Below are 12,856 nucleotides of genomic sequence, written 5' to 3'. Positions count from 1 at the left end.
GTCAGGGTGGCTGGTTTGGGGCGAAGGAGGTTAGAACCCGCAGATTGCCACTTGCAGCTATTCCTGGCTTATTTACTCTTTAGTGAATGAGAATAACAAGTGTTGTTGATATGTTTCACATGAAGATATTGCCCTAATCGTCATCAACGATAGGCCTACCAGTATAACAAAATCTAAACTGACAACATTCAAGGAAAATGTTAGGAGACAGCAGAGAGTGTGCTTCCAGAGATGCTTGGAGGCAGGCGGAGAGATGCTGAAGAGATCTGTTCATGGAAGAAGGAAAAAACACAAGAATGAGCTGTGGCCCGATACTCAAAAGGACTGTCGCAAAATCTAGTGATAAAATTCACTCAGGATGTAGCTAGAAAATCTCACCACCACATGATGATGATGATCCTGTAGGTTGGGGGACCGGAAAACCACAAATCAATCTGGGGGGGTGGGGGGTCACTGCTGCTGGGGGTGCTGTTGCCACTGGGGGGTGTACCTGGTCCACAATAGTATTTAGATGTTTGGTGTGTGTCAAGTGGCCTCCACATGAATGACGGCACCCAAGGTTTCCCAACAGAACATTGAAAACCACGCTAATTCACCCAAACTATATAAGAGTATAACGAGTAATAAACCAGTTTCGGAATTATGGAGCAGGAAGGAGCTCTGTCTGCAGCTCGTCTCCTCAGTAAACACGCTGTAGCTGCAGACTCCAGGACAGCAGCGCTGCTCTGGTCAACAACCAGCGTCATGTAAAGGGGGAGATGGCAGTCACGTGGTTATGTCAGCTTCCTGTTTACCGCCTGTTGTACCTTCAGACTCTAGTACACAGATTGCAACACCACCCTGGACTGCTTGGGCTTTCATCCGTACCAACATATGCAGCACTGAGACCCCGCTATCACAGGCTCCAATACTGCATTACTTTAATTCGTTTATCACCATGATCGTGGTTACTAAGGAGACATGAAGACGTGACATTGAGGAAACGTGAGCAGGCCGGCAAGGATCCGGGAGATTTCCTGACTCCAGCTGACCGGAGTTCAGTTGCTGAGAGTCGGCCATCACTTCAACAGATGCCTGGAAACAGTGGTGATGTGGAGGACTGCAAAGGTTGGATGTTCTCTCAGATGAGTATTTCGAGGTTTTGAAGTTAGTGGAAAGGAAAGCTGAACTAGCCTGTGAGCTAGTCGTGCTAACTCCGGTCGCAGCAGCTGCCGTAGTGTGAGTGACTGGCTGTCAGGGTTGGCAGTGTTGTGTTCGGAGCGTGGAGCAGCTCGCCGGTGCCCTGAATTCAGGAAGACTCCCCGGCTCTGGCCCCCTCAAGCGGGCAGTCAGGAAGAAGCTGGCTGGGAAGGGATGGCCTGGTCGGTCTTCCCGTTCCAGAGGACAAGGCTCTGCGGTGTTTGAAGGAGGTCGAGTTCGGCTCGAGGCCACCACCGCGGGTCGAGGCGCTATGATGGCAGCCTCCCCCTCCGCGGCCGGCGGCTTCACGGCCACTGGTCTGTCGGTCAGAAAGAGCGAGGAGATAGCAGATTTGATAGATTTGTTTTCCAAGATGCAATACAGAGCAAAGGAGGTCACTCCTCGGGTAAGATGGGACTCTCAATGTGTTTCATCTACTTCACAATCTGTCACTCTATTGTGTGATGAACAAGTCCAACTGCCTTGCGGAATCAAGGAGATTAGAGTGCCATTGTACAGCAGTAAATCAGCACATTCTGTGGGTAGTGATATGTAACCTCGAGGAATCATGTTTCTGCTCGGCATACATGTTACCCACTAGACTGTATTTAAAGCCTCATTAATGTCTGAAATGGATATAATTTTGATGAAGAAACACATTGCTAGGTGTAGTTAATTAAGTTTGTTCCCAGGGAATATAATATGAGAACCTCTCAAAAATATGCTATTGTTCTATCAATAAGAATTCAATAAATTAATATGTTTTGAAAGAAACATGGTCGTTTAGGTGTGGACAGCAAAATAGACTAAAGCTGTCTCATATCTGGCAAGTAAGTGCCTGATGGACAATGTCTGTAATTTTTAAATTGAAATGACCTCGAATGCCACACATAAGGACTTCATTGATGTTAATCCACATGACATAGTAACATAGAAAAATGGTAAGGGACATTCATATTACTGATAGATATGGTAGTCTGCATCTAAATTTGCTCCCCTTTGCCACAAAAGTCAGTAGAGCGCATATCTCTGCCAAGGCCCAACAGCCCCCTTTAACTTGATCAAGCATTTCCAATTGCAAGAAAATCCATATTAAATACAACATATTTGAATCCCCTAGATATGGATTTTTTCAAATCAAGATTCAAGCATTATTCTCCGAGAAATTATGAAATATTAAAATAGTCATCTCCCCTATAACAGAAAGTGGGGAAAAAAGTTTTGGATCCGTCCCTTTACTTGGATCCACACCAAAAGTTAAGGAGGTCTATTCTGGGCTGAGACCCATCCTCCATCCAAGTAATGTGAAACCCCATTCAGTTGGTTTTGTTTTGTTTTTTATTTTTGTAATCCTGCTGACAAACCAACCAACCAACAGACAGACATTGGCAAAAGCATTAACTTTTTTTTAATTTTTTTACAGGGACTTGGTAGATTCATGACCGGTGTCATTATAATAAATGTGTCATCAAGCTAAAAGTATAGTGGCATTGATCTTGAATGCTACATGATGTCTATTTTTGGACATATACCTTCCATACATTAAATTCCAAGATATTTATAATTGATCAGTTTAGTTAACCATTTAGTTCCAAGCAAAATTACTCATTTCTGTCAAGTTCTGTCTTGTAGTTGTGGTTTAAACCACAAGTTTAATTTTGTTTTGTGTTTCTTTTCAGGTAGAGGAGATAGAGAAGCATTGTTTGGAGTTATTTGCCAGAGATTACAAGTATAGTATCATCCACAACGCCAATGGAGAGGTGTGCGGCCATTATCCCCGGCAGATTGTGTTCTTGGAGTATGAATGCACAGATGTTGAGCGAGACAGGTACTTCTCCACAGATTGTCCATCATGTTAAAATACAAAGTCCAGTCCACTCAGTTACCAATTACCCTTCTGTGGTTGTTTGTGTCCCTCCTCTAATCATGCATACCTTACTGCGGTGCAGAGAGCAAAGATCAGCCTCCATCTAAAGGCCTTCAGAACACATCAAGGCAGCACAAGTATAAAGTCACTGTTCTGTCACATGAGGTCACAGTGTAGCCTGAAAAAATGAATTTGCTATGATTCAATAAATCCTTATTTCTCACTGCTGAATAATACATACTATTTTCCACTGTTGTACTGGAAATGGATGTTGTGCTCTACCAAAAGAGGCTTCTCATATACTTATGAATACATACATACTAAAAAAGCCTCCTTGTATGGCAAATCCCTCATGTGCAGAGAAAAAATTAGCGCACAGCATAATATTCCATTTCATAGTCTGGTCTGCAGTTTCCCACTGTTAAAGAAATGCAGTGGGAAACAGCTTTTGAGTCATTAATAGCAGCTTGTGTTGAGGTTAATTGAAAAATTGTGAACAATAAACACATTTACAAAGAGTATGTAGTAGTGTTGGAGACTTGTCAGTCTGTAAGATTAAATTTTATTTTATATGCTAGTACTGATATGTATCATGATACGGTACATTTTCTGGGAAATCATCAGAGAGAAACATCCAGGTTCAAAACTTTCATGATTTCTTTCAATGTCCTGACGATGAAATGATGATCAGCTGGGCTTCCTGTCTCATTCCTCACCAGATGATGGCTGCATTACTGTTTGCCAACAGAAAAGAAGAAGAGATTTAGCCATTTTCATGTTGTTTTGGTGTTTCACTGTCAATGAAAATCCCTACCAAAACTGCCTGGAAACACTGATGTGGAAGAAAATGGATTTCACACAAAACCAGCATTTAAATTTTTACACAGCTGATTTAATTAAATGTTCTTGAGGCCTTTAAGATTTCCCCTGTGACTTCTTTAACCCTTTAGAAAAACGTTCAAGTGTCTCTTCATGGCCAGAATAGCAGCAGGCAGGCAGTTAAGATGCGTTGGTGGTGAATGTAATGAGACAATCACTGGTAGTCAAGTCAAGCTGAATGTCCTACTTAACTGTAACTTGCTTCTCAGAAGATAAGAATTGATTATGTGGAGGCATCAGCAGCGTTAGCTTGTTTAAGCCGACTCTAAAATATGTACCAGTAGTTAATGCTATCTGTTGTCATTCCAAGTGCTCTATAGTGGCATTTTCTGTATGATGTGCTAAATAAGACTGAAGTGGACTGACTGATGGATAACATGCTGCGGTTTGTGTGTAGGTTTGAAAGCACAGTGCAGATCACAAAGCTGCAGGACCTGGTGAACCGGAGTAAGCTGGCTCGCTGCAGAGGGAGGTTCGTCTGTCCAGTCATCCTCTACAATGGCAAGGTGCTGCTGCTCAGTCTCTACTCAGAGTTTCATATCAGTTATATTCCACTATATGTTCAAAACCAACAAATTCAAGACATTTGGTTAAAGTCCTGTCTTTGTTGTTTCTGGTGTAAATTCTTTCCTTTCTCACTGTTTATTGAGACCTGTCATGTTTGTTTCCATTTTGTTTGTTTTCTCCAACATTCTCCAACAATTATTGTTTAAAGGTACAAGAGCCAGACTGACATAAATTCGCTGCTACTATTGTTTGGTCATGGCCTTTCTCAGATACACTGATATTCACGTATATGTTTTGTGATATGTGCTGATATGCAAACTTTTTGTAGCCATTATAAACCTTGATACCAGAACTTATTTTACTCCCTAGTATTGGTAGCGACACTGCCCCAAAAATTATTTGTAGGACAGGCTCTAAAAGGTCCAAGAGACTGTATGTAGAATAATTATGTTTCCCACATGTAGGGGTAGGTTTGTATTTAATGCTGTACGAAAATGATTTACAGTGTTAGTTACACAGTTAAACAGAACATGACCCAACAGGTTAAAATCACAATTGTTTCACAAAACTTTTCTCACAATCACAAAACGTTTCTCATGGACCACCAGACACAAAAACGCTTTATCTGTTTCTATGAAATGAAAAAAAAAAAAAAAAAAAGGTTTACTGTCTCAGATACTGTATTTCCCCTGTACTATCTCCACTAAGAACAACTAATGGGACAACAACAGACAACAACAAAACTACAAAGTCTGTCACAACATCAAATTCATGTGGTTGCATTTGTCTGGGTTTAACAATGACAGACTAACAGTACACTTGGTGAATAAGACTGAACAACTCCTTGGATTGCAAAAGAAGGTGTATTCAATAAGGCAGAGAGAGGCTGATGGATCTGTTATGTAACAAAGCAAACAAAATTCAAATGTTAGAGTTGCTGTGCACTAAAACTCATGCACTATTCTGGTATGTTTTCTATCCAGTCTATCACTCATACAAATAGCCTTTTTCTTTATCACCGGGACAAAAACTTGAATTGAATTAGGTTTTTTTTACAGCAGCAAATTGTGCCACATGTTTGAGAGACACCTTCTGTTCTCATGGGAGCGATTTTCTGCAGCTGATTACAAGTCTGTTGACAGGATCAACACTCATTTAGTTATGCGTTTAGTTCTCTCACATTCAAACCTCAATATGACTGCTGTAAAAATAAGATTATTAAATTATGATAATCATGTAGGCTTACTTCCTCTAAAAGACAACATTGATTCGTTCAAATCTTTAAATGAGTGCGTTTGTTAGAGCCCGACTGATACTTTACTTTGGAACCAATGCCGATACCAATATTAAGGAGTAAGTAATGTAATTATCAAACACAACGATTTTGTAATGAGAGGCAGGATATTTACAGTGTAACTATACATTGGGGTAACATTGACACATCAGTAAATTTCTGAATTTAATTATTATAAATCACCCCAAGCATGTTTTTCTGCAATATAAATTGTACAAATTATTCTGCTAATAATCCATGGCCAATGGATATCGTGCTCAAGTATTTGTAAGAAACTGCTCTCAAAGACAATAGCAGCACTGCAACTTTTTACTTAAACACACTGTGACAGGGATAAAAGCTGGACTGGTTATAATACAGTGCACAGATTTTCTGTGGCCACAACTACCTCTATTCTGTATCTTTAGGCTGGACAGGTGACAAGACTATTAATAATTTTTTCAAGTTCACATGCTAGTATGAACAGTAAAACAGTGCTGATCCTATGTGGTTTGTTTCTCATTACAGCATATATGCCGGTCGTCCACTCTGGCAGGATGGGGGGAGCTGTACGGACGCACGGGCTACAACTACATCTTCTCAGGTACAACACTAACAGACACATGCAAACGCACATATACTCAAAACTTAAATTTAGTCTAAACAGGGGAAGTTGTGATCGTCTTATTTTCCATGTAAGGTTTCAGTTCCCTATATGCTCTCTCCCCTGTAGTGAGCAGTTGTGGCAGATGTCTTGTCAGACAGCTGCCAAAGTTTTCCTATCTGGACTTTCCAGCACATACTGATGTGTAAGGGATGATGCCTGACGAGGTGTCCCATTATCAGGAATTAATGGGCATACTATGGTCATTTCATGTACTTTGCGATCCAAGTGTAATGTTTTTGCAAGCACTAACTCTGACACCGGAGAGTTTGACCAGTAGCTGAAAGAGCCATTACAATCCCATCAGGTACTTACTGTATTGACCCGAATATAGGAAGACCCTGATTATAAGACGAACCCTCTATTCAAGACTTATCGTAGAAAAAGACTCCAAAAAACCAAACCAAAATTGATTTTGAGAACCATGATAAGCTTTTCTCTTAGTGTTAGTGCTTTTCAGACAGTCTTTTTGGTCTTTGGACGTTACACTCCGTAACTCCATATTTCTCGGCTGCCTGACCGTTGTTTGACACCTCTGCTGCATTGACCACCATAATCGTAAAATTAGCATCATAGCTCCGCCTCAGATGTTTAACTTACACCACTTTTGATCCACTTTGCTCTGTACAATCATCGCACCTGTCCATTTTTCATCTCCTGTCACTTCTTCCCCGCTGTGATTGACAGATAACCCCAGCCACAGTGTCAGTGACGTCTCTACAATAAGCTGGCGCCCTCTGCCGCTGCGGTCATGTAGCGACCCCAGACCACTAAAAGCATGTGTCGACAGTTAGACCCCGGTTATAAGATGACCCCACCATTATTGTCATCGAAAAAAACCTCGTCCTATATTCAGGTCAATACAGTATGTAATGGAAACATTTTTCACTACTCCAGTTAATAGGGTGTACCCTAACCCTTAAGGCAGGTACACACTTCAGGATTTTCAAACCTTCACAGACTAGGAGACCACACACTTGATGATAACAAAAGACAGATGGCACAAGATCTCTCTCTGCTGATCTTATAGTGTGCGGTGTTCTCCGTAGTGCACACCACACACTAACCGATAATTCAGAAGAGTATCAGGTTCTTCACGCTCAATATTACAAATCTCGCGTGGTCAAACGTGACTTCAGTGTAAACAAACATGGCGGACGAACTGAAAGATGCAGTGGTGGTTGAAAAAAACAAAACCAAGACAAAACACTATGGACAAAGTCATGGAGACGGCAAGAGTGTATGTGCTGTATGCGTTACAGTGCGAGTTGGAGGTGAGTAAAAATTGTCCCAAGTATTAGACAGTGCGTTTACATGACACTCAAGAAAACCGAATTACTGGGTTACTCCAACTATGATCGGATTTTTAAGATGCATGCATGCACCATAGTCTGACTAAAATCGGACCGGATCAGATTTCTCATAGTCGAATTAAAGAGTCGGAAGTAGACGGGCGGTGGCGGCGACGGAGGCGGCAAATACCAAGGCAGCTGGTGACGTAATGAGGTCAGCCAGAGGTATCTCTGTTACCACTAGCTGAAATGGGTACAGCGCCACCTAGCATACTGGGGTATGACATGCTCCAGCCCAATAATCCGATTTTCTCACTGGCATGTATACTCAGATAAGTGAAGTTGTCCAATTGAGTAGCATAGTCGAACTATGGCTGTAATCTGACTAAGCTGTGCATGTAAACGCACTGACAGATAGCAGCGCGGTGTGCTCTGGCCCCTGGTATTGCGAGTCACCATGGCAACAGGTAAATAAAAGGCTGACGGAGAAACACAGCCTGGCATCTTGATTGGCTGTTGGTCCGGTACACGTGATATCACATGCTGTGCGTGTTTAGCTCCGCTCAAAACACCCCACACACTACAGGATTTATAGTTGCAAATGTCAACCATGTTCATTATATACGATCTCTCCTTCCGACGCCTTCTAAGTGGATCTGACTGGACAAAATCTCTCTTAACACACCCCACACCACAGGACAATCAGACACGATGTCCTTTGCAAACATCAAATAATCAGGCCTTTGCTGGCTTTGATCTTAAGGGGGAAATCGGGACAAAAATTGCCCCGATTATCCTGTAGTGTGTACCTTCCCCTAGATACAAGTTAGCAAAGGTAGATAAACTAGTCCACTTAACTCACTGAAACCTTTGGTTCAGCTGTTAGCCAGACAGCTAATGTTATACTAGCAAGATTCAAAGTCAATAACATTTTTTACAGTTGACATACAGTGAATATAATTTAACAGTATGTTAAACAACAAGTCAAGCTATCTAACAAGCCGTGTCCCTGTCCCCAGATAAACTTTGAAAACCTTTCACTAACAAACTTCAGCCTGAATTAGTGAGTTAACCAGTGAACCAGAGTAATCCTACCAGCTTACCTTGCACACATAATAAAACATACAGTAACGTGTAGGCACAGAAATAAAGAATACAATAAAATAGAATGAAATAAAGCAATCCATAATGAGTAGAAGATGTTAGTCGTGTGATTACCAATTAATCAAATAAAGATAAAATACAGTAAATTCAATCAGAAACCTCTACAAACAATTTTAATGACCAACTAGAGAAGGCAAGTTCTGAAGAAGTTGCGGTTGTGAGTGCTCCCTGTTGACCAGCTGAAGCCAAATGCAGATTGCTGGCCGTGAAAATTTTGAATAATTTCCAGAATATATAAAACCTGAAATAATGTAAGATTTATTGAAAAACTAAAGCCAAACTGAATTTGTGGCTTTAATTCATTTGAAGTCTCATCTGAAGAGAATGTAGTAGTTTGGTGAGAGTGAAGCATTAAAAATATAAAGAGTTTGAAGAGACGTTACAGTTAGAATTAGTCAAAGACCCTGAATCGGACTAAGAAATTCAATAAATCTCAATGTATCAATGATTGGGAATATTTAAATAAATTTAAACAGAGTTCCTGGCTTGAATGAATGAAAAAATAATAGTTAAATATGGTAAAAATGTTGGGAATAATATACCATGTGTGTTTGTGTTTGTGTGCATGTGAGTGCACGCTTAAGCATATGTGTGTATGTGTGTATGTGTGTGTGTACATCATGTGAGGTTATGTGTGCATGCTTACACATGCATATTTGTCTGCGCGTGTGTGTGTGTGTGTGTGTATTAAATTAATTGACCCAATAATTGGCCCAGTTCTCAGTTGCCACGGTGATGGTAACTGGGTTGGTCCTGGCAACAGACTGTGAGAGTTTTTTTAATAGTGTTTTCAGCTGAGACTCACCTCACATTAACATGCTTCTCTCTGCAAAACAGTAACTGCTATCACTCTAATAATGATATGGTCGAAACTATAAGAGTCTTTTGAGCATTCTGTTAAGTTTTTGTGTGTGTGTGGTCAAAAATGTGTCTTGTGGAGCAGTTTAGAAAAGAGGATGTGTTTGCCTGCCTCTGGATATTTTTCCTCTCAGTTTAATGGGACTGATATTTGAATGGTTGAATGAAAAGTTAAAGGCAGAAATAGCTTAAAATGGCTGCACACATGCTGCAGCAGGAGCAGAGCCAAAGTTGAAAATGTCCCCATAAGAATGAATGAGAAAACGCCTCCCAAACCCCTGCGATTTTTGAAAAAAGTGTAATGGTTATCACCAAAATATGTATATGTTGAATGAGAGGAGACATGGCTGAACGCACTCATGTCGTTTTTATTTCTGGAGAGTAAGAAATGAGGGCAGAAAAGTGAGAGAAAAAATCAGGTACTGTCTGCTCTCCTCCAGGAATTTAGACTCAAAATGAATATTGCGGCTTATGGGGTAGCAGCTGCAGTGCTTGTTGCTCCAGGGCTTCTAAATCCAAAATTGTACGTCCTACATCTGAAATAAGACCATCAGCTGAAAGCCAACAAGATTTCCTACATTTCTATGCATATATTGTCTATGTGGAAGAAGATTTGGAATCCAAATCAAGCTGAAGAGAATTTCGTCTTGAGTTGTTCCAGCTGCTCTACACTCCAGCAATGATGTCATGCACTCTAGCTGACGCTATACACACAAATTATAAACTCAGAAGACGGGCTAAAAATTCTTAAAAAACCGAATACAGGTCCAATAGTTCAGTGTCTTGTTGGAATGGTGTCCCTAGCTGAAAGTATGAGGTTGACAAGAAGAGGTTGAAAGTCCAATGAGTTTTGAAGAGGATTTGAAGATTTTCCCATTTGTTTCAGTGTTTTGTGTTTTTTTTGAAAAAGCTGAAAAGTACAAGGCTGAAAGATCTTATAAAGCTGAAGATTTTTATAGTTGAACGGTTTCTATAGCTGAATGTTTACTGAAGTTGTAGCAGAATGAAATTTGAGAAAATCCCCATAAGGATGAATAGGAAAAAAATTGCAGAAAAAGCTTAATATTTCCAAAAGTATAAAAGATAGAAAAGCCAATTAATAGTACTAATAGCCATCACATCCTTAAAAAGCTGAACATTTTGATATTTGAATGGTTGCCGTAGCTCAAAATTTGTAGGAGTAGAAAGGTGCCGAAAAATGTACGAAAGAAGAATAAATTCCAGAAGAACACAATAGTGTTAATGACTTTAGCATTTACATGAACAACATGTGTTGTGAATGCCTCCTGCATTTACAACCAATTCCAGAAGAATGCTAAAGGCATTCACATTATTGTTCTTCTGGAAGAAAGAATTCTCTGAAACGACGAACAAATGGTGTGAATGCCTCCTACATACACAATCAATCATAGAGGCCTCCACCTTCTTTGTGTTAGCAGGTGAGTCTGTGATGCTGCACTGTGACAGCAGACCCTCGTGTACAGCCAGCTGAAGTGTGTGAGACACAGCCCATGCTTCGTACCTCGTACCCCATAATATCATCCACTGCTTTTTTCATATTCCTTACATTGTCATGTAAAATGACGTGGACATGTTGCTTGTCTATTTCACACATGCTCTGCTGTATGAGAGCCACAAAACTGGTACGCATACCGGGGTTTCAAAAACTCCAGGTGGCGAAGAAAACCCTGATCCTCTACCACAGAGATGAGCTGGTTATTCAGAGCAATTAATTTAATTACCTTCTACCATGTCGCTGTCTCGAGAATATTTCTCTGTCCTTTGGAAATTGTCCAAGAGTGTTTGTTGCTTTGGTGTCTTTGCCTGTATTGCTTGAGTGAACTTGTTGTATTCTTTGAGTGTTTGTTTTTTATTTGCCGTATCAAATGTGTAGTATTAAATGCAGCAATGGTCGTATTGCAGACGTTTCGTGTCGCTGTTGGACTACTTTTGCTTTCTAATTTAAGTTTTTTGCACACTGCAGACATTTTATCCACAGGTTTGTCAGAGTAACATTTCGCAGGCATCTGCATTCTGCCAAAACTTGTGCTCTGACGTAAAAAAATAATATAGAATCGGGCTTGGGTCCACTTTCAAAATTCAACCAATAGTGTCACCGCAGCAAAGTGATGTCGGATGGTCTGACTCTGCACCACCACATAATGGTGATAAAAAAATAATGACAATAAATATACATATATATATATCTCCGATCCCTGCTCAGGATGTAACATCCGATTCCGATCGAGTCTGAAACCACGTGATCAGCCCCAATTTCCAATCACGTGATCCAGTTTAGTCTCCAATTGAAGTGGGTTTGATTATTGTTTGTATTATCTATGTTATGACCTCCACAATAATTGCACTTAAGAGGTCTAGCATGAAACCAAGCCAAGTTGCAGTTAAGAAGATTAATTTGTGAAATACACCACAATTGAACAAAGGGAGAACCCCAAAACAGTACAACAATATACTGATTGGCCGACCAAAATAAACAAAAGAAGGGCAGCCGGCTACCCTAACACAAAGAAACAAACTAAACCTAAACGAAACAAAGTCACCGAAGCAGGAGTGCTGAACCCATCAGATAAATGCAACAACATAACGTGTTTCTGAGTGAATTTATAGTTACAGTGTCAATCATTTATTAACTGTAAATTACTTTCCAAATTATGTATGAATGTATTCTGATGCATTTCTATGGTATTTGATGGAAAAAACTCAGCCATCTGCAACAAATGGTATATGAGTTGAGTAGGGAAAAGGTGTACACTGAGCTGGCAGGGTAAAGTCCAGTTCAATTGATTCAGACATTTGTGTTCACATGTATCGCTCCTCTGGGTAAAATCTGAACAATGTCAGGTTAGCAGTGCCTGTATGAAAGGCATTACTTATACGTGTTATCATGGTGGAGGGGTTTGAGCACCTGAATGGTTCCAGGTGCTATGTTGTCCGGGGCTTAATGCCCCTGGTAGGGTCGTCCAAGGCAAACAGGTCCTAGGTGACGAGTCAGACTAAGATCGGTTCCAAAGCCCCAAATGAATAGAAAAACAACAAGGAAGTTATGTCGCCCGGAATGGTGTCACCGGGGCCCCACCCTGGAGCCAGGCCTGGGGTTGGGGCTAGAAGGCGAGCGCCTGGTGGCCGGGTCTTTGCCCACGGGACCCAGCCAG

The 12,856-nt window shown here is 40.7% G+C and overlaps 1 protein-coding gene across 2 annotated transcripts in view; it reads left to right on the top strand.

Annotated features, from left to right (window-relative positions):
- Positions 1–722: 722 nt before the first annotated feature.
- mtmr14 (myotubularin related protein 14) overlaps positions 723–12,856 on the top strand; it is a 38,281-nt gene continuing 26,147 nt past the window's right edge. The window contains exons 1-4 of one of the 2 annotated variants that reach the window (XM_037100705.1): positions 723–1,107; positions 2,859–3,007; positions 4,323–4,431; positions 6,234–6,309. In XM_037100705.1, coding sequence (XP_036956600.1) covers positions 1,090–1,107; positions 2,859–3,007; positions 4,323–4,431; positions 6,234–6,309 — 352 coding nt within the window. In that variant the 5' untranslated portion in view covers positions 723–1,089. Of the gene's footprint in view, positions 1,586–2,858; positions 3,008–4,322; positions 4,432–6,233; positions 6,310–12,856 lie in introns of both variants that reach the window. The other variant, XM_037100704.1, reaches the window with a different exon arrangement.

This window comes from Acanthopagrus latus, chromosome 6 (assembly GCF_904848185.1).
Source record: "Acanthopagrus latus isolate v.2019 chromosome 6, fAcaLat1.1, whole genome shotgun sequence".
Classification (NCBI taxonomy): Eukaryota; Metazoa; Chordata; class Actinopteri; order Spariformes; family Sparidae; genus Acanthopagrus; species Acanthopagrus latus.
This window is presented reverse-complemented; position numbering and strand designations above follow the sequence as displayed.